Source organism: Leuciscus leuciscus (assembly GCF_965113295.1).
Source record: "Leuciscus leuciscus genome assembly, chromosome: 15".
NCBI classification, from domain to species: domain Eukaryota; kingdom Metazoa; phylum Chordata; class Actinopteri; order Cypriniformes; family Leuciscidae; genus Leuciscus; species Leuciscus leuciscus.
In genome coordinates, this window is record NC_138739.1 from 27940149 (window position 1) to 27966902 (window position 26754).

The window sequence follows — 26754 nt, forward strand, 5'->3', positions numbered from 1 at the left end:
TCATCATTTACTCACACTCAAGTTGTTCCAAACCTGTATGAGTTTCTTTCTTCTGCTGAACACAAAAGAAGATATTTTGAAGAATGTTGGTAACCAGACAGTAGTTGACTTCCACAGTAGGAAAAATAATAATATTGAAGTCAATGGCTACCGACAAATATCTGGTTACACTCTTCAAAAAATTTCATTTTTGGGTGAACTATCCCTTTTAGTATTTACTTTAAAACTTGTGCATGGATAATTCAGAGATCTGCTTGGGTAACATGATTTGCCTTAAAGGCAACAAGCAGCGTATAGCATTTATGCCATGAGAATAGATATTCACAGACCATATGTTTGGTACACAACATGAAATATTAAATGATAATGAATTATTCAGGACTCTGCTGTTGCAGTCTCACATGGACGTCGTGCAATTTACACAACCAAGTAATTGAGCAATTAATGATATGAATAACTGATTACTCTCTGCCGTCACATGATTGTGATGATATTAAACATGTCCAAGTGATGTATAAAAGCACTTAAATAGAGTCTCCATTGAAACTGGATTTAACAATTGGACAATTACCCATATACAGTGGCTCCAAATAATATTTGGACTTGTAAATGAGATCAAACCAAGTGGCATCCACAAAAAAATTCTACAATAGACTTTCAAAGAACTAACTTCACTTTTCATAGCCATTTTTGAGACCGCTGGTTTCAAGGTGATTTTTAGTCACAATTGAATGATTATATATATACATTCCTAGTTATGTGAAAGAGTCATAACTGTGAGCTATAGTTGTAATTGTGAGAAATGAATGTCCCAATTTTGAGATACAAAGTCACATTTAAGAGATATAAATTCGCAATTAGGAGAAAAAGTCATAATTGGGAGATAAAAAGTCCCAATTGGGAGGAAAGTCCCAATTCGGAGATGTAAAGTTGCAACTGGGGAAAAAAATCCCAATGGTGAGATAGAGTAGCAGTTGTGAGAAAAAGTTGCAATTGGGAGGTATAAAGTTCAAATTATAAGACAAAAAATCACAATTAGGAGATAGAATGTTGCAGCTGTGAGATATAAAGTCCGAACTGTAAAGACAAAAAGTCCCAATTATGAGACATAAAACACATTGGTCTATGGGATGTTTGCATTTCAGAATTTCTTCATAGCACAGCTTTATCCGCATTCAATTTATTTTGGAACTCAAGGCACATGGGTGGCTGGATTTTCTGAATTCTCTACAGCCTCCATGTAGTGCAACTCTAAACAAGGGGAGAGACGGAGAAGCATGCAGCGAAGGGTGAAATAGCCAGTGAATCTGAACTCTGCTAAATGACCTCTGCTGGAGGAAAAAACGAAAAGAAGCAGCCAGATTCAGTCTAGAGTGTCTTTTCGCACACACTCCTCGTCCCTGACGATGATCACGCCTCGTATAATTGGGAGAGACTTGGAGTTTGTGGCGGTGCCTGCGGTTTTGGCCAAAGCACATTAATTAGATTCGGAAGTAAATAATGCATGCTGACTAAAGCTGGATTTTCACCCGGCATTAAACATTAATGTTCCCTGTTGAATTTGGTTCGCGGGGAGGATATTTGTACTGATGATACCCTGAGAACAGACCGCTGCCAAAAACCTATCGCACTAAAACCACACCAGTTAGACATGCTTCAATCCCAGCCTAAGGCTCGTAGCGGTCTAAATTTTCAGAGGTTGGATCCCATTTTGCTTTCTCCTACTATGCAGCTTTACTTGGCACAGATATGACAGACATTGATATCCATTAAAAGCCCTATAGCAGGAAGCAGGAATACATCTCAGCACTGTGACCTCTACAGTGACCCTCCCACTCTCGTATTCCAGAGAACGAGTTGTGTCGGCAACCTTCCTCTTCAACGGCCTGCGCCTAAAGAACCATTTGCTGCCATATTGTTTTTCTTCAGAAACAATGAAAAATTCAACTGCAAGTAGTTGTAGGACATACCCTGTAGTATGCTGAGGGCATTTTTGCACCAAGTGGACGCCATATTTGAGGGTTAGAAGAACAGTTTCATTCAATAATGTATACCTGGGTTTTAAGTACAATCAACTTGGATGTTTAAGTCATTTCAACTTAAATTACATTAAACTGACTTATTTTGATGAGTAAAAGCAATGTAAAAGCATACGTTGTCTTAACTTATTGTTCATGGGTGTTTCTAGCCTGGTCCTACCAGACTCACGTACATTTCATTTGTACAGAGAGTCTGGCCACTCTCCATTGACAAGCGTTAACTTCCTTGAAGTACTCTGTTGAAGTTTAAAACTATTGGATCTGCCCAGAGCCACTCTGGATCTGCCATTACCATTTGCTAACGTTTGGTTGTGACGTAACCCTACAACTCAAACTAGCACACGACCTCAACGTCATCGTTCTCAGCCACTCCCTCTGTTCGCTAATTGGACTGGTAAAAATTTGGCTGGAGAAAACCTAGGAATATACCGCAAACCCAGACGGAAGTACTGAAGGAAAATGAAAATTGAGCGGAAGTACGTAGGAGGGCGGAGCCAGGCTAGGGTGTTTCTTCAACTACTAACAAATTTGTTCTTTGTATAGGAAATGATACCACAAATGAGTGATGGACATAATTTAAAATGGAAAAAAATTATATAAAATTAATTTCACAATAAATATTCTAGTTGGTGTTTATTTAAATTTTTGTTTGGATTATCAGAATGTTAAACATTTAATAATTAATTATGATGGATTTTCATATTTTAAGATTGAAAATTTGCAACTGGAAAAAAGTCTTTTGACAAGTCTTTTGAAAAGTCTATGTACTTTTAATAAAAATAAACCAATGGGACATAAAGTTGAAGAAACACACTTAAACCCCCAATAACCGACAGAGGACCTAAAAATCAGATTGACCTCTTGGCCCGAAATTCAACAATAGAAGAAACTCACACTTTGGTAGTTTCACATCACCCAGTTCTATATAATACAAGTTTAAAATAATATAAAATGTAAAAAAGCCCGACTTGAAGTAAATTAAGCACATGCATCACCTTAGACAAATTTCAATTAAGAAGAGAAACTGCATAGTCTTGAATAATTTTATATGCTTAAACTCTTGTGCTTAAATTCTGCTTGAGCCTGTCATACCTTTGGATGGTTCAATGGAACTGTCTGTGAAGGTCTGTGAATATGGATGATCCATATGAGAATTGCTTGGACTCTTTATCTCCTGCTGTGCAGCCACTAGGACCACCTCCTTCTCCTGCTCCAAGAGCTCTTCTTCTAGATCTGATGAGGAAGGGTTATATGAAGGTCCCTTAGTATTTGGCTCCACAATGGCATTTTCAGCACCTCCTTTGGTTGTTTTCCCTCTACTTGGCTTCGTCCTGGCAGGTGGGACCGTTTCTGAGGTTCCTCTGTAGAGGCTGGACTCTGTGGCTGGTATCTGAGGCACTCCCGTCCCGGTCCAGTACCTAAATGGCTTCATGATTGTGTTCACAAAGTTGGAAATGACGCTGTTGCTGGTCTGAGCTTGCGTAGAGGAGGAAGGAGTAGTTGAGGACGGGTCGGGAGATACATAGGGACCATCGGGATCATCAGTCTCCTCTTTCGCAGAACCTCCTTGAAGGTTCTCCTGCTTCTCCACAGGATCTTTGGGATCGTCTTCCCAGTCTACAGACCTTTCTTCAGGTCCAAGATGGATTACAACATGCTCCTCTGAGATTTCCGAAGATTCGTTGTTTATGATGGACTTATAATCTTCCTTCTCGAGATCGACCAAACCGGTCCAAGTTGAAGGTTCGGGGAAGACTCCATTTCTTTGGAGCTGCACCTCTTCTTCGCTTGAAGAGTTCAGAGTGGAGTTCTCTAGGGTCTTGTGGAGTATCGCAGCCTGCTCTTCGAAATTCTTCTCTGAAAGAGTAAGATAGTCTCGTTAATGAGAAAATATGAGATATGAGAAAATATGAGAAAATATGAGAAAATATTTTTCTCTTAATGAGAAAAAACACTGACAGAAAATAACTACAAAGCAGATATTCGTACGGAAGTCCGTGAAACGAATTTAACCTAATCCTCATATTATACATATTTCAGATGCTTGTGAAACTCTTGATGTTATGGGGTATAAATTATTCTGAAATATGTTATCAAAATTATATATACCAGATGTAAGAGAATTCTTTATGAAACTTTTAAAGTGGGAAAAGAAAATTACTTCAACTCATAATTGAGGTAAAAAAAAAAAACGAAAAGAAAAAGACGTTAGTATGAATATATGCCTGTATAGAAACAGAGAAAGCCCACTAGTTCAACAAACCTTGATAGCAGTAGGCGTCAAAGAGATCGGTAGTGTCTGGGAAGCCGGTACGGTTGGGGTTGTGGTAAACGGTCCGTACTCCTGGTTCATCCCCTCCGCAGTTACGCCGGGGCAAGTTGATGGGGTAACGCACGCTGCCGTCGGCCAGCCAACCGGGGTCGCAGCGGTCTAGGCCACCCTGCCAGGCCAGGTAAAGCTGCCCGACTGTCGCCAGTTGAGCTCCCAGAGTGTGGCAGTGAGTGGATGCAGATGCCAGGCTCAACTTCTCCAGCACACTGGTGTGGTATACTTCACCTGGAGAGAGCGGAAAGACGGAGAGCACATGCTATGTATGAGTGCTAATTCCCCATAAGAATGCTGCTGTTTGCAACATGAGAACTATAAATAAACCTTATAAATAAACTAAATTTGGTTGTAAATTTATAAAATATTTTACAGAATCCATTAATACAATACCCATTAACAAAGGTGATCGCAAAATTTAGAAAAGACAGAGTATTGTTCACTTATTTGATTAATTTATTTTACTATTGATACAAAACAAATTCTGGTGTGAAGTTGAATACTGAAGTGCTTTTACGGGAAAGCATTTAAGGGAATGTTTAATTATTTTCACGATAGCAAAGTTGTTACTTTGAAACACTAGCAAAGTTTGAAAAACCTTGAATGTCTTTTTAAAACTTTATATGATATACTTTTTATACCATCTATCTTCTATACTTGTACCACTTTTGTACTTCAGTATTTCATACTCTTGAAATTGTATTTTCTTTCTTCTCTTCCTTATTCTAAACTAGATGCTTGTATTAAAAAAAATTATAATAATCACCACAAGTTAGAAGTAATATACAAGGACAAAACAAAATTATTTATATTCTCCAGATGGGTGGGTGGATAGATGGATGAACAAACAAACAAAAAAACAAATAAATAAAATATAATTGTTTTAATATTTTATCAATTTAAAAATAAAAAAATAGTGAATATGCCAGGCATTAAACTTTTAAGACAATTTGGAATAATACTTCACTGCATGAGGCAGGACTGTCATTCCTGCCTGAAACACATGGATGTGCACTTTAAAAAAGTTATGGCATAAACCGTGGGGCTGAGCTGAAAGGATGGTGACCTACTTAGATGTTCTGGGAATTGAGACATAAGCAGGTACATGCATCTACGACGTCTGAGGCTCATGAGGACATTTAAAAGACACAGTTTTTGGATGACTAAGCTGTAACTGAAGGCATCTGTGGTACCTTGCAGGCTGTTGGCAAAGCAGTACACATCAAACATCTCATCGGGGGCTCGGCTGCCGTAGTTCCTCACGCCAGGTGAGTCCTCCCTGTCGCCGTAGCAGCCAGGCCGAGGGGACTGGATGGGATACCTGGGTAGAGAGCCAAAATAAACCAGGAATTATTTCCAAGGAGGGGAGGAGTGAGTAAGATAAACTGTGCAATTACTCGAAAGCGCATCGATTTGGAAGGCGCAGGGGTGCCGGCTAAACTCTGATTAAGAGATTATACACGGCACTCCAGGGTTTCCGAAGAGAAATAGCAATGGGGGTTCTTGCGCAGCCCAAATATTGAACTCAGTTATATAAAACCATTAAAACAGCCCGCATATTTTCCATCCCAGCCTAGAGATCTCTGATGTCTCCATACGCTTGCGCTAATTGCGCGTTTGCGTCTTCACTGATGTGTAGCCAAGCTTCTCTGGAGATGGCCCTATTAGAGCTCTTCCAGGCAGGGAGGGAAAAGCTCGCTCACGCTTTTATGCGGTGAGGGCCAGGCTTAGCGCCTCAATTACGAGCTGACAATATGCGGTAGATATGAATGTTGAAATCAATAGCTGTCTGACGTTCAGCCATGGAGAAGTGGCAAGCCTGAAGAAACGGGTCTGTAATACAGTCAATAAATAATAGAGATTACGATTAATTAGAACGGCTGATTATTAAATCACTTTGAGCCCAGGATCCCTTTGGAAGAAAGTTGCGTTATTCTGTTTCATGCAAGGGGGACCAATTTAGCTAAAATTTTTGTCTAACATGTTCTGATCTACAAAGTGATAGTTTTAGAAGTGAAATTAAAAGGAAGATTAAGAGATTCACTGGGGAACAGAATTATGTAAACATGTTCAAAGACTTCTTTACTGCCAAATATGTGCATGTTTCTGAATCTGGTCAGCAAAGTTGAAAAATTCAAGAGGATCTTTGTAGAACTTTTTTATCGTTTACCTTACATACTATATAAGTTATAGACCTGTAACCAGGGCTTGACATTAACTTTTTTGCTCACCAGCCACTGTGGCTAGTGGATTTCCAAAGTTATCAGCCACTCAGCATTTTCATATTTTTTTATATTATCTTATAATTTTGCAGCAGGTATATTAGGCTGCTGTCACTTTAAGACCTGACACACGGATCCATTTTACTGTTACACATGTGTTTTCTCTCTCAACTGTTTATGTTCACTTAACTGACTGTGTTTACGGGAATACTCGCCAAGAACGGCGTTTTGACATTATGTGTGTTCGGCATTTGTGTGTATATGACTGTTTAAGCGCAACAATCAGTGAAAATAAAAATCTGCTGGAATGATTAAAAAAACGTGCAATCCCATGCCGAAATTCAAGCCCTGTAACACAAACAATATTCATCCGTAGCAACAAAAAAAACTGAGTGAGTGCGAGGAGGCGTTTTTGTGTGTCAACTTACTGTCGGAGAGATGAGAGAGTGAGAAAGCGCAGCTGGTATTGTTTATCTATTCTGTGGAAAATGAGCAGCCTTTTGGAAAGTTTCAGATATTTCAGTATCGATAATGTATTGTATATGTACAATATGTATTGACTGTGTTACACGCCACTGCTAAAATCCAATATACAGTATATACTTTGTGATTCAGAACGCAATTACACAAACATGTTCAAAGACGTCATAAATGGGCTACTTAATATACATGCACGTTTCCGATTCTGGTTCACAAAATAACTGACTAATGTTATTCTGACCTCACACTCTGGTCCGACAGCCAACCGGCATCGCAGTTGTCGTATCCGTCATTAAAAGTGGCCTGCAGCTGGGCCGGCGTGGCGATGTTCGCAGAGTTCTCCAGACAAACTCTTTTGGCGTCTGAAAAGGTCAACGCGTAGCGGTCGTGGGGCGCGCGGTAATGGAAAACCACTCCTGTGTGGGAGAAAACAGACAGTGAAGTGCATGATGGGAACTATACCTTACATAAACTATTTCCCCAATGAACAGCAATTATAGGTGTTTAACTTGATGCAGGTCTCTTGAGATCCACTAAATAGCTTTATTTCCTGAATTTTGCTTTTATTCCTATTTTTCCGCCATTCCTCAGTCCTCTGAGAATGACAACAGACAGGAACACAGTACAAAGAAGTAAGAAATGAGATCCCAGCACCAGTTCTTTGTACAAAGGACTGGAAGCCCGTCCTCTAACTGGTCAAAAAAATGAGATTCCTGGGATTGAACTGTCCGTCTGCTATTCCCAGATCACATCGGTTTGGAGTCTCTTTCGTCCTCTACTCCAAACTCCACGTCTATAACCTCCATTGTCGGCTGCCATCCCGCAAGAACGAACAAACATGAAAGGGACAAAGGAAAATCCTCAAAGCTAGGTGGGCCAATTTATGGCGAAACACTTCAGACGACGTCTTGAGGGGAAAGATTTTAGTCTCCTGAGCAATACGGCCCGTTTCTTACCCAACCGTGCCAGCTACGCATGACGCCCCACTTCAAAGGGGCATGAGAGAAAGACTTAGTTTTTTATTTCCTTCCTTCCTTCAAATTTTTGTACTTCTTCTCTTTTTTGCTTCCCATTGGAGTTCAGGAAAGGCTCTGAGCTTTTAAAAATATTCAGTCTGTGACAAACATCTGGGGATGAGATATGTGGGACTCTCGTCCTCTGAGGGATGCCGCATCTCATTAAAAAAAGGGGTCAGAGTTTCCACGTCTCATTTCCCGAAGACATAATCAGAGGAGCCGAGGGTCAGATATATGATCAGTTAGCTAAACTGTTCTTTTGAATGTTTGTAAAATATCACAGAATATTTCTGTAGGTTAGCAAAGATTCACTCGTTTATTGTGTTAAATAATGCAACCTTCGTTTAATCATATACAAAATTAATTATGTGCACCTATGTGCGTCAATCGAGAATATTTTCTGAGGACGTATTTATAAGTAAACACGGATTGCCATAAATAAATATTCCTGTAAATTGTCTTGACTGTTTTGTTCCCTTCATTATCGAGTACTTTGAGTTCAAAATTCCGATGCTGTAACACAAGGTGTGAAAACGTCTAAGGGTGGCGGATGCCTTTAATGACAGCGTTATTGTGATTTTCATAAAAGCTTGCAACAGTAATGGGAATTTTGTTTTAATGCTTTAATGGTGAGCTTGAACTAATTAACCATTCAAACGCACATAAGAGTATGGAAGCATATGGGTAGCAATATTCAATTTGAAATGTAATATGTAAAATGGCAATGCATTTCTGTATTTAAATTTCCATTTTCCATTACATTTGTACAAAATGAAAATAAAAGAATCAATTATATAATTTACATTTGCCATTTCATACACTAGCTTTAATATGTAAATTTAATACATATTTTAACACTTAATAAGTTGCAAAATTAAAATGCATTACAGAAATGATTAGATGTGTCTAACATGTTCAAGCAAAAACTGTAGCAAATTGATCATTTAAATGTTATTTTTCTTAATTGCATTTACACTCACATTTAAGACACTTGCGATTGCATTTTCATTAAATGTCCCGTAATGAATGTAGCAAAATTCAATGTGCAAATTGAACATGCATTCCGAGCCGATCACGTCCCCAGGCAACAGGTAAACATAGCGTGTTACGTGTTTTGAGGTGTTGGAATGAAACATGGTGGCGGCAGAGCTGATACGAGTGTTACATTTACTGGCAGATGAAGTGGAGTGTGAACAGAGAAATGGTAGTGTTTCCGAAGATTATTACGCATCTGCAGGTGATCGAACCAGTACGATGTTGGAACGTCCTGGATCATTTTCTGCCTTATCAGGCGTCGACACCCGTTTGGTGTCAACATCATCCTGCGTTGTTGTTGTCTGATGCTGGACTGTGTTAATGATGGTTTCGTTTGGTATAAAATATTCTCATTGTCTGATACACATGCTTATCTTTATTCTTATTACTATTAACTATAATTACCCAATAATGTTAGAGATCCTACAGTTTTTCCTTACAAATGCATAGGCCTATTACTCTGAGATTACAGAATATGACATAGCTACCGAAAATTGTGACCACTCTCTATTTCTTCATAACTGACTGTAATGTTCAATAAAGTGACTCATGTGATGTATGACCATCTCCCATTTCTATTTTATTAAGCATATTGATCAGATATTGATAAATCAATAGGTAAAGTAGGGTCACTGAATCTGACAGGTCAAATTCATAGAGGACTAGCCTTTTTTGGGTGTAAAAAACTGTAATTAAATGTCTAATATCTTAAAAACCGAAGCAGCACAATCAAAACTTTAACCGGCACAAACGAACGAGACTATTTTATTTGGAGCATGTGGAGGGCTGGGTGACCTCAGAATGACCTATGAATATTCTTTTAATATCTAAAAAACCGAAGCAGCACAAACAAAAAAATGTACAGCACAAACCATCACAAATGAAGTAAAAACACTTGAGAAAAAAGATGGGCTTCGAATGCATTCTCAATTTGCACATTGAATTTTGCTACATTCATTGCGGGACATTTAATGAACTTATAAAGTGTTCAAATATGTATTCAATTTACATATTAAAACTAGTGTATGAAATGGCAAATGTCAATTTTATAATTGAATTATCATTTTCATTTTGCACCAAACGTTGCACAAATGTAATGTAAAATGTAAATTTAAATACAGAAATGCATTGCCATTTTACATATTGCATTGTCATTTTGCATATTACATTTCAAATTGAATATTGCTACCCAGATGCTTCCATATAGGAGGAGGTTTCTGTTTTGAAATGAAAAAGTAGGCTACATGAGTATCTGCTTGTATAGTATTAATAATGCACTTGTATCTCATAATGCATTTTTAAGAGCCACTCTCTGTTGAGAGAAGTAATCCTCTTTAGGTTTTGCAATCACAAATTACGTTTTAATCATAATGGTTCATTTCGTTACCCTTCTCTGCTGGATGCCACTTAGGCCACATTCATCAAAAACGTGTTTATGTTTAACTTTATTTTTGTTAATTTATTTTACTTTAAGAGTTCAATGATATCCTTTCCTTTTTCTGTGATAGATGGTGTGCTTGTTTTCTCTCCCTACTATTAGATATTTTTTATTTTAGTTTTTTATTAGTGCTGCCAAATCGATTAATCACATGTAACATTCAAGTTTTTGTTTACATAATATATGTGTGTATTTTTATTTATTTAAAATTAAATATAATTAAAATATATATATTTTATGATATTTTTAATACTATTTTTATTCCTTACTTATCATTCTTTTATATTCTTTTTTAGTCCTTACTATTAGATTTTTTATTTATTTTTTATTCATACACATTTATTTAAAATGCCATTCTTTTTTTATTTTTTTAAACTTTTTGTATCATTTTTATTATGAATATTATTGTTTTCTCATTATGTCGGCTTATATTTACATATTCTACAGTGTTTGTTTTTTTTCTCTTTACTATGATTATTACATATTTTTATTTTGGTTTTGAAATATTTTTATTTATGTAAATGTAACTATAAATCAAAGAATTATTTTTTTTTACATTCCTTTTATTATGATTTTTCATAACATTAGCTTACACATTCAATAATTTTTTCATAAATTGGGAGGTTTGCGCTATATGGCACAATAGCGCTGAATTTTGGGAATCTATAATGATCATGATCTACTTCTGCGCTTAAAAGAATGACACCGAGGGTCACTACTGCAGTGCATTTAGCACCTGGTTACACCAGTTTGCTTAGTGAACAAGACGCAGGTTTTCGTGCTGAAATGTGCGAAAAACACAGTTTGACGAATTCGCCCCATGCACATTTCCGCTCCACAGCCTCATGCAAACACAAGCACTGCAGTGCATATTGGCAGCGAATGAAGTCTAACTAACTTCATCAAGGTTTTGGCAGGAACCTGAGCATGCAGAAAAATGCAGCAGCTGTTTGGTCCATGCCTCCTTGGACTGATCTGATGGAAAACGCCACCAGATGTGCAGGAAAACCAATCCTTAGCACTGAGGACTGTAATTGCACCAGATTTTCAGATTAAATAATATATCAAGTCATTCATCGAGTGCGTTTCACCCAGAGGCCTGCAAAACCTCTGAAAAGGGACGTTAATTGCGAGACAAGTTTTTGCACAAAACACAAACCTAAAGAAGAAAGAAGTCAACTGTGAATCTAATTACTATAATCACAGCTGCGTGTATTAGCATTCTGCAGAGCGCTACATTACCCGTGACCTGAAGAGGCACCGTATCTTGTTCGTCGTTAATGCCGACCACGACCTCACAGCGGTACATTCCCGAGTCGCTGGATCGCAGGCCTGTCAGCACCAAGCTGGCGTTGTAGCGGTTCTCCGGGTAACCCGGCAAGGTGACGCGACCCTGGAAGGCTTTCTTCACCTTGATTATATTGTCTTTAGCCACAAGGATCGATTGCTGCTTTTGTAGGCCGTCCGCGCCACGTTGACCCCACAGTTTGGTCCATTTGATGCGGGGCGGTTCGTTAGAAGGACTCGGGCGCAGGGTGAAAACACACGGCAGGAGGGCCGTACCCGACAGAGGCTCCTGGACCCTCTGGTGAGTCACTTTACGCATGTTCACCACAGTGTCACAGCTCACCATGCCTGAGGAAAGAGGAAAAACGACAAAACTGATCATATACAAGTATTTTAATGACATTTTTCAATAGACACAATAATAAACATTAGGCTGCTGTTCAAAACTACCCTAAAAAAATCTAAATTTTGAGCACATTTTACTGTACCAGTCTTTTTTTATGAACAATTAAACTTAGCATATTGCGCCAACAGTCATCCACCACAGAGTTAAAGCAGAAATAAGACGTACGTACAGTACTTGTTTCACTGTACCAATCTTTTTCATGGAGCCTTCAACTTGGCAAATAGGACAAAATTAATATGATGAGGTCATGTCGTGTGACAATACATGTTCAGAAGTCTGGGGTCAGTCATTTTATTTGTATTTTTTTAAGAAATCAATACTTTTACAGCAAGGATGCATAAACAGATGCTGATCTTAAAGGGATCAGTTACTCCCCCAGAGTTAAACAGTTGAGTTTTACCGTTTTCGAATCCATTCAGCCGAACTCCGGGTCTGGCGGTACCACTTTTAGCATAGCTTAGCATAGATCATTGAATTGGACAGGACCATTAGCATCTCTCTCAAAAAAATGACCAAAGAGTTTCGATATTTTTCCTATTTAAAACTTGACTCTTCTGTAGTTATATCGTGTACTAAGACCGACGGAAAATGAAAAGTTGCGATTTTCTAGGTTGATATGGCTAGGAACTATTCTCTCATTCCAGCGTAATAATCAAGAAACTTTGCTGCCGTATGGGTCCAGCAGGCGTAATGATATGACGCAGCGCCTGAAAATAGGTCTAATAGGTTAGACAAACTTAGTCCCGGTCACGTTGGAAGTTACCGAGCTGGGGACTATTTTCAGGCTCTGCGTCATATCCTTACGCCTGCTGGACTCATGGTACGTAGGGGTGGAACGGTACACAGAAGTCACGGTTCGGTTCATACCTCGGTTCAGACATCACGGTTCGGTACAATGGAGGGAAAAGCAAAACAAAAATGCAGAAGGCAAAAAAAATTTTATTGTGTATGTCTCAGGCTGTACCACCTAGTGTCATACAGTCTCTCCCCTGAGCTAGCTGCAACAGCCTGCCCTGAAGTGTGTAAAGTAAGATGTAAACAAAATCAGACAATCAGCTATAAAACTGAAAATAAAGTATCTCTTATTTATGTGCAGACGCACGAGCGCGAGGATGCGCGCGGCAAAAATGTCATCATTGTGGTGTGGGAGGTCTTGCGCGTTGGGTGCGCAAGGCCACATTTCGCGTGGCGGTGTGCAGTGCACGATTTTTTAGCGCGCACGGCTCCGAAGACGCACGACTTTAGAGCCGAATCTGGCCGAGCATATACATCTCACAGCACCGGCACCCAGTTCTTGCGTCTAAATTAGTTGCTTAACAAAATGAGCCTACAATAGCAGACATAAGCCCTTTAAATAAAAATAAATGGCCATGTTTTATAAAAAGGTTCACAAAACTAAATACAAATGTTTAGAAATTATGTAAGATAACGTTAATTTAGTTGTAGGTTACGTTCTCACATCCATTTTTTTTCTAATGTCACAAGGAATAATCTGGTTTCCTTACTCGATTCTTTTGTAGTGTGGTTTTGGTGTACTAAAGTGTTGTTGTAGGCTACTAAAATAAACATTCACGAGTGTACCTTACTTCTCACCGCTGATTCCTGATGGACAGTTATACCGAGTCGCACCCTGTCGTTTCAAAGAATAGTACACCGGCGAACGCGAAGTATAAATGCCTCGTCCATTTGGGGATGCGCGCGCGCCGTCTGTCTGTGGAGGCTCGCGCTGCGCAGGCAGGCGAAAGTATAAACAAACCTAGCTTGAGGCGGGGCTACAGATTAGGTGTCCCTAAAGAACCCGCGTATCTAACAGTAGTTCCGCATTACATTAATTAATTTGCATGCGAGTTTTATTTATTTTTATACCGTGTATTCTCCGTGTAAATTCATGCACCGAACCGTGACGCCCGTATACCGATTCGGTTCAACACGAATACATGTACCGTTCCACCCCTAATGGTACGGCAGCAAAGTTTCTTGATTATTACGCAGGAATGAGAGTATAGTTCCTAGCCCTAGTCCCAACTTAATGTGGGTTTGAAAGTAGAACAGTATTTAAATGACGATATTAAAGTTTTCGTCTGAGAAAGAATGTAAACGCAGTGCTAAAGAAAGTGAAGAACGTGCGAGTAAATGAGGGAGAAAAGAAAGTTAAAGGAAAGTTGATAGATGGAAGTCGTAAGAAGATTGAAGGTTAAAAGAAAGTTGAAAGATTTAAGTCTTAAGGGAATCCTTTGAAGGAAAGATCTATAATAATATTCTTTTTTTATTTTTTTAAAAGTAGGCTACTGTATTTTATTTTATTTTTCTAAACTGTTTTAATTATTCTTATTTCTTTTCATTATTTAAATTTCTTCTATGTAAAGCACTTTGAATTGCCATTGTGTATGAAATGTGCTATATAAATAAACTTGCCTTGCCTTGCCTAGCCATATCAGCCTAGAAAATCCCAATTTTTCATTTTCCGATTTCTGAAGGATCGTGAGACACTGAGTGACGACTGAAGTAATGATGCTGAAAATTCAGCTTTGACATCACAGGAATAAATATTTAAAATATATATTATTTAATTATTTAAATGGTAATAATATTTCACAATATTACTGTTTTTACTATCAAACGCAGCTTTGGTGAGCTTAAGAGACTTTAAAACATTTAAAAAATCTTATGCTGCTTGTTTATTATTTTCTACTATTGATAAAAGCAGGCAAAATACAGATTTGTGCTCTTCGAGAGAGACATGCAAAGTTATTTAGCTAAAATCAATATTAATACATTATACAATAGTAAACAATTCATTATTTATACTCTCCCTATTTACAGTGTAACATAAACTCAGCAAACCCTGGCAGCAGTGACCGCACAGACAAATGGAGGTATTTCACTAGTAATAATCCTTTTTGCCTCAAAGGTGAAAAAAATAAATAAAAAATCGATAAGAGGCATGAGCAAAATGGGGGTTGATGCATAGACGACAAAAAATCCACTACAGCGTTTTTTCTCATCACCAAGTGAAATGCAATTCCTATTATGTACACCTGCATTATAGCTTATTATTGGTTCAAATAGGTATGCGGGGCCAGTCATCATTCTCATTTGCATATGGGAAGGTGAGAATATAATTGCTGCAAGACAGATTGAATGAATGACATGAGGTAAGGCGGAAGAAGAGAGGGTGCCGACTATTCCGAGCGAGCGCGCAAAAATTCACTGATTTATTTTCATTAGAGTGGGCTTTTGCCCAGCACCTCGTGCCTGGCCTTGCCCTGCCGTAATTTGATTTGATTTAAATGTAAAGAATGGAGTCTTCTACCAGTACAGGGAAATGTCATCTCTCCCAGCCCAACAACTCCCCACCATAATTACACGGAGAGATTGGGACGCTGGGTGAGGGAGATTGCACTATCCTGACTTTAAAGTGCTTTTTCATTTACTCTTTTTTTTATTAATTGATTCAACTATTTTAGTGTACTCTGGATACTTTTTATAAGTGGTATAAATGCCAAGAGGAGTTATATATCAGGGTTGGAAATTAACAAGGGCTTGGGGCAAAAATGCCACAAAAATGAACAAAAATGGCCCCTAATTTCAAGAACTGTCTCAGCACAATTAGGCTAGGTCTATTATGGCTAGATCTATTAAAGTGAGATGTGAAATGAATGAAAAGTGCCGATTGTGGCATTACATTTACAGTCGGTTTGCTCACGTTGCATCAGATTTCTTTTTAGACGTGGCTTGCACCATTGAGCATTAAAACCAATCACACACATTTCTGTTGAGCGTATGAATGCAATGTCCAATCAGAGGCGTTTTGATTCGTCACGTCGGAGAACGCCGGAGTTGTTCACAGACTGAATTCTCAATCTGAATTTGTAAATTCTCTCATCATCATAAACAACAAGTGATACATAACTGTTTTTCAGCTCTTTTCAAATCAACCAAATTGTAAGCCTTATAAACTTATATATATTTACTAGGCCTATATATTTTTACAAACGCAGCTAAATCTGAATTTGAAAGCGAACAGCATCATCACTACCTAGCCATGCTGTTGCGGTGCATATTTACAGTAAATGTGATGGCATAAATTCATCTATGATGACATTTAGCTGAAGCATGGAGGATAATGTCCTCTCTAACGGGCAACAGTCATTTGCAGGGAGTAATAGCGAATATCTTGGTAGAGATGATGGCAGCCCACTCGTCTAACGGCACTTATACTCCGTCCCCACAGAAATGGACTGTACATAGGTGAAAACGCTAGAAAGCGAGGACTTGATAACATCAATGGGAGGGGTAAATGGACCTGCAATTTTCTTGTTGAATCAAGACACATATCTTCACAAACATGTTACGAAGGAAATCGGTTAGCTGAGAGGAAAGGTTCGATTTGAGTGTGCTCTGTTAAGGGGCCCAAATCAGTAGTGGTGGTTGAAATATATATATATATATATATATATATATATATATATATATATAAACATGTAATATATATAATAATAACAATAATAATAATAATACACTTTAAATCGCCGATTATTTAAGTGAAAAATAAATGAATAAATAAATCTGGAAATAAATATATTTGGGAATCCATACATATATAAATAAATAAATGCAAAAAAATATTCTGAATTAAATTATTAAAAATGAATAATATTTGTTTCATCATGTCATTTATACCATTATTTATTTTCCTATTACATATAATAATAACATAATACAATAATAACAACAATTGGCAAATATTGAATGAATTTGCATAATTGTTTTTGTTATTTCGCATAAAATAATGCATATAAAATACACATATTTGAATATTCAAGTTTTATACATGTATTTGCATAATTTTTTTTATTTATATATATTATATTATATTATATTATATTACATTAAACACTATAAATAGTAGATTATTTAATAATATTTTCAAAAACTGTTTGTCGGTTTGAAAGCAGCAGGACAACTGAAATCACTAGATTATAAATTAAAAATTATTTGCATGTGAGCTCTGGAGAACTCCTCCTTCCACCAGATCTTGTCACAAAGCCCATGCTTTCCTTCCTTTCTGTCCTCCATCTCCGGGGAAGTCATGCTCACGATAAGGGAAAGGCACAGAATTACCTTCCTGTTGCCTGAATTCACGCTTGAGGAGAATATAAGCAGTGAGACTACAGAGCATGACTTTTTGTTTCCCCAAGCCCTCGATGCCCACATGCAAACACTTATAATTGCATTTATGCATGTTTCTCAGACGTATTTAAACAGATATGTTGTAAATTAGGGCTGCTCTCCGGATACAGTTGTGCCAACAGTGTGTAAATTGTTTCTTCTGTAATGTTTTGTGTGCAAGCGTGATCTAATTTGCCACGTTAAATAACCAGAAATCAAATGCAGATACCTCCTTAAAAAACAAATTACACCTCGGAGTCAAGAAATAAAAGATTGCTTTGGTCCCACATGGGTAAATAATGAATGTAAGAAGCATAGCAAAATATACCAAATCTGCATTTAGATGGAAATGTTTTTACAAGCATAACCCCCTGGAGATCGTCCTTTTGTTTGAAATCCCGCCGTTGTTTTTAATCTTTCCTCGTCCGTCTGAGGTCGAGCCAAAAAGAAGGTAAAAAATATTGAGGGTTACAGGGGGGGAAGAACTAGGAAAGAAGCGACCACTCGCTACTGCTTTTCTGCTCATTGATGTATTGTGACTATTTGCCGTCCTCTTTGAACACCTGAAATGCATTAAGTGCTGTCAGAAGACTTTATCATCCCAGAACAGGGAACACAAGGCAACAGCGTTCGTACGCATCTCCTACATGAATGTTTTTGTCCTTCTCCCTTTCTTTCTCTGCAGGCTAATGTAATTGGCTGCTTGCTGACAGTGGCCTTATTGTCTTCAATTACCCAGCAGCCACGAAATGACTGATCGATTGCGGGCCGGGTTATGCTGACGATCATGCCTTCTGTAGTTATTTCCTTGAATCCTTTTGACAGTGATATTTGAGGATTTTATAAAATAATGGGCCTTTTATTACCACGCCGTCCAAAAGGAACACTGCAATTAATGATAATAAAACATAAAAGTCAGATATAAAAAAAGGTAATAAAATGACATTAAAAAGACCAAAAGGAGCCTGATTCTATTAAGTGAAAAAGCCAACTACTTTCTTCACACAACCTTCATCTTAAAAAAATAACAGGCGGCATTCGGTGGTGTTAATGCAAGCTGCGAATGTCGCATTACCTACTTCCTTAAACATGCCTTAATTATTGCTGCGGCCACCAATGTAGAAAAGATAATGACCACAATGATAATGTCACAAAGATTGTGTACTGCCATCTCTCTTTAGTGTAGAGAGAGAGCAGTGGCTACAAATCTACAGGCATGCCATGCCAAATAATTTTGTTTTTGTTTTCTGCATATACATAGTGTATAATAATAATAATAATAATAACAATGAGACAAGAAAATAAAAATTATTTATTATTAAAAAATATATTTTTTTTTTAAACTTGGGTTTTGCAATATTTTACTATTGTACATACATACATCTTCTACCGCTTATCTGGGGTCTGGTCGCGGGGGCAGCAGTCTAAGCAGAGATGCCCAGACTTCCCTCTCCCTAGATACTTCCTCCAGCTCTTCCGGGGGGACACCGAGGCGTTCCCAGGCCAGCCGGGAGACATAATCCCTCCAGCGTGTCCTAGGTCTTCCCCGGGGTCTCCTCCCGGTGGGAGGCGCCCAGAACACCTCCCTAAGAAGGCGTCCAGGAGGCATCCAGAACAGATGCCCGAGCCACCCTATCTCTAAAGGGGCGCCCAGCCACCCTGCGGAGAAAGCTCATTTCGGCCGCCTGTATCCGGGATCTTGTCCTTTCGGTCATGACCCAAAGCTCATGACCATAGGTGAGAGTAGGAACGGAGATTGACCGGTAAATCGAGAGCTTCGCCTTGCGGCTCAGCTCTTTCTCCACCACGACAGACCAGTACATCGACCGCATTACTGCAGAAGCTGCACCGATCCGTCTGTCAATCTCCCGTTCCATCCTTCCCTCACTCGTGAACAAGACCCCAAGATACTTGAACTCCTCCACTTGAGGCAGGAACTCTCCACCAACCTGAAGTGGGCAAGCCACCCTTTTCCGACTGAGAACCATGGCCTCGAACTTGGAGGTGCTGATTCTCATCCCAGCTGCTTCACACTCGGCTGCAAACCGTCCCAGTGCATGCTGAAGGACTTGGTCTGATGGGGCCAACACGACAACATCATCTGCAAAAAGCAGAGACGAAATCGTGTGGTCCCCAAACCCGACACCCTCCGGCCCCTGGCTGCGCCTAGAAATTCTGTCCATAAAAATCATGAACAGAACCGGTGACAAAGGGCAGCCCTGTCGGAGTCCAACATGCACTGGGAACTTATTGACTTACTGCCGACAATTATTATTATTATTATTATTAAAATACATAAATAAAGTTAACAGCTGACACTGATAAATTAGCTTGAGTTCTGCAATATTATACTCATGTGTATAATAATAATAATAATAATAAAATTATTATTATTTAAATAAACAAACAAATAAATAGTTAACGGCTAACAGAATAATAAATTAGCTTGTGTTCTGCAATATTATACTAATGTGTGTAATAAAAATAAACCGCAAATAAATACATTGAAAGACCCTATATGAACCGAATTCTTTACATGGCCTTCCCTTGAAAAAAAGACAGACAGCCTTCAGTGATGTTAATTTGACTGCGAATGTTAAATACTGGATCTCCTTAAACTCTCTTTAATGGTTTCCATGAGAACAGATATACAAAGCTAATGCAATGACGAATCTGTAAGTGTACTGCGATTTATCTTTAGTGCCGTGGCCATTTTTACAGGACACCATTTGGCAAACTGCCCATTTTTGCCGGCATTCTCCCTTTGCTCTTTCTTTCAGTTACCTAACCACAGGCCGAGACTGTCCTGTGGCGTCTAATTGCACAAGCAATCGCAATGCACGCACTGAGCTTGAAACATTCATATATCCAAAGCATTTGTGACAAACTCGTGAAAATATTCGCAACAGGAGCCAGTAGCCTTGAAGTAAATCTACATATGCATCATTTCCACAGAATAAGGGCTGCTTGTTTGATTCCCACTCTTAAGTAGGACCTCCAATGGTGTCTTTCATCCACTGCCACCGCAGATACAGCCTCCTCCAAAACGGTGTTTGAGAAGTGGAATCATTGGATTAAAAATGAACAGGTGTGCTTATATGGTGTCAAGCGTACGCAGGCCGTCGTAATGACATTCCCTTTCTGAAAGCGTCTCGCATGAGATGCTCTCCCCCGGAAACCCCCAGAGGTTCCCGACATATTCACAACGCCATGAATATTAACCGAGCCCAGGGTGTCTGAGTTCAATATCTCCTGTCTTCCTTCCTGTCTCTTGCTCAAATACACACACATACATAAAGATACTCTGAGTCCAGAGGCTTGACTACATTTCCTGCTCTCTGCTAGGTAATAGCACATTTATTTAGCGTGAAACGGGGATGCTAACTTAAGTGTGCCCAACTCTCACATAAACTGTGGCAGCAGCTGCGTAACTTATGCATGAGAATTGTACCATTAAACTTACTTGAAACTAAATAGCAGACTGATTGAATACTGCACATTAAAAAAAATTACGATTCAAGATTTTAGACAAAATGTACACTAATTATGTCCATATATAATTATGTTACACATTTGAGCTCATTCCTGCCATTGACGCAATTTTGCGGCAATCTATGTTTTCACTATTATACGGTAGGGGGCGCTGTTACAAATCTTGTGAAAGTGTACAGATTCTCCGGATACAAAACAAGCGATAAAAGCATTGCTAACGCATATGTAAGCTAACACGATCATCAAACATTAACAGCATATAAATCAAAACTTCCTAATGTTATTGAATGAAACGTCGACCCAGGACGGTGAATCTTCGGGGTGTTGATGGACTCGATCTATTCCATCTACGTTTTGATCATCGTTCTGAATCCGATCCGGACACAGTATTTGACAAAAACGTGATTTGATCAAAAAGTCTTTTTTTAAACGCTGGCGGGGAAAGAGTTAAGAGAAAGAAGATGAAAAGAAAGACACAGCTTAGCAGCTCTTGAGAACAATGCCCGTCTAAACTTTGCACTTTGTTTGCGTCACTTTCTAGCATCACCCTGTGTCTAAAACAAACAAACAAATGAACAAATTTAAATTAATGATCAGATTTTCTAGTTTGCTGTATTAGTATTTATTAATTGCATTATGTATGAACATTTGTGTTGCTCTCTGTCAGGGTTTAAAAACACATTAAATAAATAAATGAACAAAGAAAAACTTTCCATACAGTTTGTTTACATATTTGCATACATATTTATCTATACTACAGACTTCAGGTGTCAGGGTTTCAACTGTTTCATGTAAAAAAAAATTGGTCAAAATTCCATTTGAGCTTGATTTTGGTAGAATTTTAAAATATAATGACCCATGCAAGTGTCTGACCATATATAAATCCACAATATCAACTTTGACACAGTGTCAAAAACATATAGTGGTTTTTTTCCCCTATTTCCTGAAAAGTAGTGGTTTTGGACAAACAAGGTTTCTGCCCAACAGCGACAAATTATTACTTAACAAATAAAAATAAACTATTTATTGAATTTTCCACTTTGTTGTACTAACGTATTGCTCCTGACTAATCTTAGATACAATTTCTCAATAGTTTAATACTTTCGTATTAAAATACACCACTTAAACAACAAATGTTACCAAATATTACTAAAATAGATTTCATGATGGACGACTGGTACAACCTTTCCTTAGTTAATGGATGATGAAAGAAGGGAATCAGCAGAAAAAAATATTTAACACTCATGGAGACAGTGTCCTTATTTACACCATGGACATCCCTTGAGAGGGGTTTCGATGGAGAGTGAAGCTAAGAGTGCGAGGAAATCTTTATGCATATTATTATGAGCAGCCTCTATTTATCTCGCTCACTGCTGCTGACACTAGAAAAGAAAAGTGTGCGGTGGACCTCAAGTGCCAGACCAGACACCAAGCAACTGGTGCAGATGGCAGCGAGCAGGTCAGGGACCGAGAGACTCGGCCTGCAACCCTGCGAGTGCCCGATAAGAACCTGGTGTCGTCTGAAATCAGAGGAGGCCGGTCTGTGAAACAGTGCTTGCAACACAGCCTTGCCAAAGTTCTTACTTGGGACCTGGTCTCGCACAGCTGAGCGTGAAGCGTTTGCATTTACAAAAGGCTTTAGACGCGTATAGGATTTAGCCCCGCACAAGCTTTGCATCAGTGTCTTCCTTTTTTATGGGACGTGAGCACGGTATCATCGCCACTGAGAGCCAATACAGGCATTAGAGTGAGTGATGACAAGTCTTTAGGTGGCAATGTGAGGAAATGAGGCTTTCTGCAGATGAAAGTGTTCCTTGCGCACTCTCTATTTACTGCAGATGGAAGCAGCGGAGGGCAGAATCCAGCCGAGGGGGATTTATAACCGATGTCCAAAAGGGCTCATCAGTGGCTGTTCAGGGAAAGGTGTGCGCCGGTAATTACCACAAGATGAAAGTACTAGAGACATTTTTTTAAAAGGGATGGTTCACCAAAAAATGAAAATTCTGCCATCATTTACTCACCTCGTTACAAACCTGTATTACTTTCCTTCTTTAGTGGAGGAAAAGAGATAATATTTTGAATGCTTGAACTTTTTGTGCATACAATGAAAGTCAATGGGGTCCAAAAACAACATCCCTCATTGTATGGACAAAGAAAAACTATTTTTGTTCTACAAAATAAATAAAGTCATACCATTTTAAAATGGCATGAGGGTGAGTAAATGATGACAGAATTGTCATTTTTAGGTGACCTATCCCTTTATGGAACATGGCAGAGGGGAAAACACAGAGTCTCTTTACAAATGACAAACTCTTTCAATAGGGTAGGTCACCAAAAAAAAATAAAATAAAAATGCACTAGCAGTCTGAGGCAGGCAGACAGATAGACAGATATATAGATAGACAGACAGAACGACAGACACACAGATAGATAGACACACAGATAGATAGATAGATAGACAGACAGACAGACAGAACGACAGACAGACTGTTAAATAGACAGAACGACAGACAGATAGATAGATTGATAGACAGACAGACAGACAGACAGACAGAATGACAGACAGACTGTTAAATAGACAGAACGACAGACAGACAGACAGACAGATAGATAGATAGATAGATAGATAGATAGATAGATAGATAGAACGACAGACAGACTGTTAGATAGACAGAACGACAGACAGACTGTTAGATAGACAGAACAACACAGACTGTTAGATAGACAGAACGACAGACAGACAGATAGTTAGACAGGCTGTTAGATAGACAGACAAAACGACAGACAGATGGACAGGGTAGGTTGCATTTCTTTTTGTCCACTGTGAGAGAAAAAAGCACTAATTCAGCTTTTGGTTTCGGACTTTTGAAATTTGATGTTGTTACTGAATCAACCAGGGCATTTGATTGACAACTGTGCTTCCCACGACTGAACAGATAAGAGTAGATGAACGCTCAGATTGAAGAGAGAATGACTCACTGTGTTCCAGGGTGAAGAGTAGACACACAGCCAGGAGAGGCTGGAGCGCAGTCAAGCGGAGCTCCCCCAGCATCCTGAAGGACAAACAGAGAAAAAGACACAGAGAGGTGGATTCATTATCATTTCAGTCATGTCAAAATTAATTAAAATCAAACTACCAAAGCCAGCTAGTGCATTTTCAGTCTTTTTTTCAGTTTATAGGAATTAAGTAACCTATCAAAGCTTGATAGGTCAAAATATTCAGAGCAAGCCTCTCAATCTTGATGTCCTATTGCAAACCCCCGCCCCAAAAAAACATTTGTGCTGACCTTAACCTGAATGTGGTGGCTCTACCATTTAAGTGTTGTACGTTAAGCACAAAATCATTAGTTATCACAGCAGTTTTCGAGAGTACAGCATTTTTACCAGTTTTTTACAGGACGTAAACAGCAGTGAAATAACTCTCAACAGATTTCATGAATCTTTCAAAGACAAGCATTTTTTTTTTTAGATGTAATACATTTTCAGAGTACTGGCTCAAACCTCAAGATAGAAAACCAAGATGGATAGAATCATAAATATATAAACAAACATTGGGCCCTATCTTGCAGCGCCAAGCGTGATGCAAGTGTTTTTTTGCTAGTTTCAGTCCGTCGCAGTTATCATTTTCACATCCTGCGCCACGTTGTTTAAATAGCAAATGCAATTGCGCCCATTTGTGCGCCCATGGTGCGCTGGTCTGAAAACGAGGTGTGTTCTGGCACATTGTTGGCGCGTTACTGTTTTGAGGCAATATAAATAGACTGCAACAGAATTTTTTTTTTTTGCTATTTAAAGACCGTGTTAGTAATGTGCGCCTATAGGCGGGTCCACAACGCGCGTACACTCTGCCTATTAAACACACAGGGACGCACAGCAGCACACAAACATGCCAAATATTTTAAATAAAAGGATTACAATGTAAAAGATTATTATTGTGTACATAAAGATATGGTGGAATCCGGCTTGTCCCGTAGATGATCTGCTTGCGCACTTTTACCTCGTGCACGAGCAGTTCCGTTTGCGCTCTGGAGACGGCTTTGGTCTTTCCACTTTCAAATTCTGTCATGTAAATAGCGAATCTGCCATGGCGCGAGCGCAACTGGCATTTAAAGGGAATGGGAGATGAGACTCTGATTGGTTTCACGCAAGTAAATCCCAAAACATACCCATTACTCATTAAGAGAACAGGGACAACCCTTTTAGACCACGCCGACCATTTTTCCCGTTGTTAAACTAGCAAAAATGGATTTGGACACGACCTAAGTGAACCAGACCATGCGCTTAGATCATTAAAATAGGGCCCAGAATGTTAGACAGAAGGACATAGTGACAGACAGACAGACAGACAGATAGATAGACAGACAGACAGATAGATACACAGTATACAGAGAGACAGAACAACAACAGATAATTAGATAGAACGACAGACAGATACTGTAGAACAACTGACAGATAGACAGACAGAACGACAGAGAGACAAAACGATACAGACATTAATAGAATGACCGATAGATACACATATGGATAAACAGACAGATCGCACCAGCTCCTGGTTCCCATATTTACAAATCACTCAACTAGGTTTGTTTTCATTATTTAGGGCCACCAAGTAGATTAAATGCCTGACATCCCCAATCTACATTATTACAGGCAGAAAGTCTTCAGTACAAACCAAGTGTGAGAGAGACAAAGAGCCACCAGTAAATAATAGATTCTGCAGATTCGACTCGCTGTAGCCAAGGGCGAAATACAAGCCACTGTCTGAGAGATTGGACAGGGATAACCAGTGTACATTTCAGCAGGCTGCTCACCTGCTCTGATTCAAAGACGAGCGCAAGGACAAAGAGAGAGGTGCGCTTACCAGTGCATCAAAATGAATGAGACAATCGGTTCATTTGCGACCGCACAGTCGATTAATCGCTAAAAATTAATTTGATCTCATCTAATGGGTTAAATGGACAGCTTGTCAATTCAATCAAAGATTCTAGCATCTTTCTTCTCATACCTCTTTGTTCATTTCCAACATGTGGAAGGTCTATTTTCTGTTCCTGACCGTGTGACCACCGTTAACTTACATCTCTGCCGGGAATCATGGGAGTCTATCTCGTAATTGTATCTGCAGGTTGGAGCTGTGCAGTTTTTGCTGGCTGTTACAGCCAGGTGACAGATGACAAACCAAGAACCTCCTACATGGAGGTAGGCGAGTGTTCACAAGCAAAAACTAAGACAAACCCACACACATACTAAAAGAAACTGATACTCAAATGAAAGGAAGCCAATATGCTTTCAGACAAAGGATCTGGTGGAAGGTTTGGTGTATAAATGCCTACAAACACGGAGTCCCTTACAGCTCAGTCCATGAATCTGTTTGTATCGTAAAAGATTTTCTTTCTCAAAGGTTTTTCAAGAAATAGCACGGTTTAGATGCTGCCCACTTCCTCTTCACAGTGGGAAGGCAATTGTGTGCTGGCATGCAGTAATCCTGCTGTTGTCTTGCCCAGCCTGGGCTCTCTGATCCAGGCAAAACATCATGCCAGACCTCTGTAGACTCCCACAGCCTCCGGCATCCATCAACTCATCCCGAGTCAGTCTTGTACTCTTGTAAGGGCTAAAGCAAGCATCACTTCTGTTTAAACTCGGGGTTAGAGGTTTGTTCACATGAGGAGAGGTGCACCATTTTTTTAAAATTTTTTTTACTGTATTTCCACCTGGTGGACAATCAACAAGTTAAAAAAATTCCCATAGAGTTACATTGAAGGTGGGACCCAACCTTAACTATTGACCAGAATATTTAGGGTTTTGGGTACTTCAGCTTCAACACAAATATCATACATAGAATTA

At 38.9% G+C, this 26754-nt stretch overlaps 1 protein-coding gene across 4 annotated transcripts in view; it reads right to left on the reverse strand.

Annotated features, from left to right (window-relative positions):
* Positions 1-26754, reverse strand: part of ncanb (neurocan b) — a 133086-nt gene that overhangs the window by 64979 nt on the left and 41353 nt on the right. For all 4 annotated transcript variants that reach the window (XR_014197885.1, XM_082138812.1, XM_082138811.1 and 1 more), the window contains exons 2-7: positions 23893-23966; positions 11799-12191; positions 7309-7483; positions 5559-5686; positions 4303-4596; positions 3132-3896 (exon numbers count right to left, since the gene is read on the reverse strand). Coding sequence is in view for 3 of the 4 variants with exons in the window: in XM_082138812.1 (XP_081994938.1) it covers positions 3132-3896; positions 4303-4596; positions 5559-5686; positions 7309-7483; positions 11799-12191; positions 23893-23966 (1829 nt within the window). In the remaining variant the exon portion in view is untranslated. The remainder of the gene's footprint in view (positions 1-3131; positions 3897-4302; positions 4597-5558; positions 5687-7308; positions 7484-11798; positions 12192-23892; positions 23967-26754) is intronic.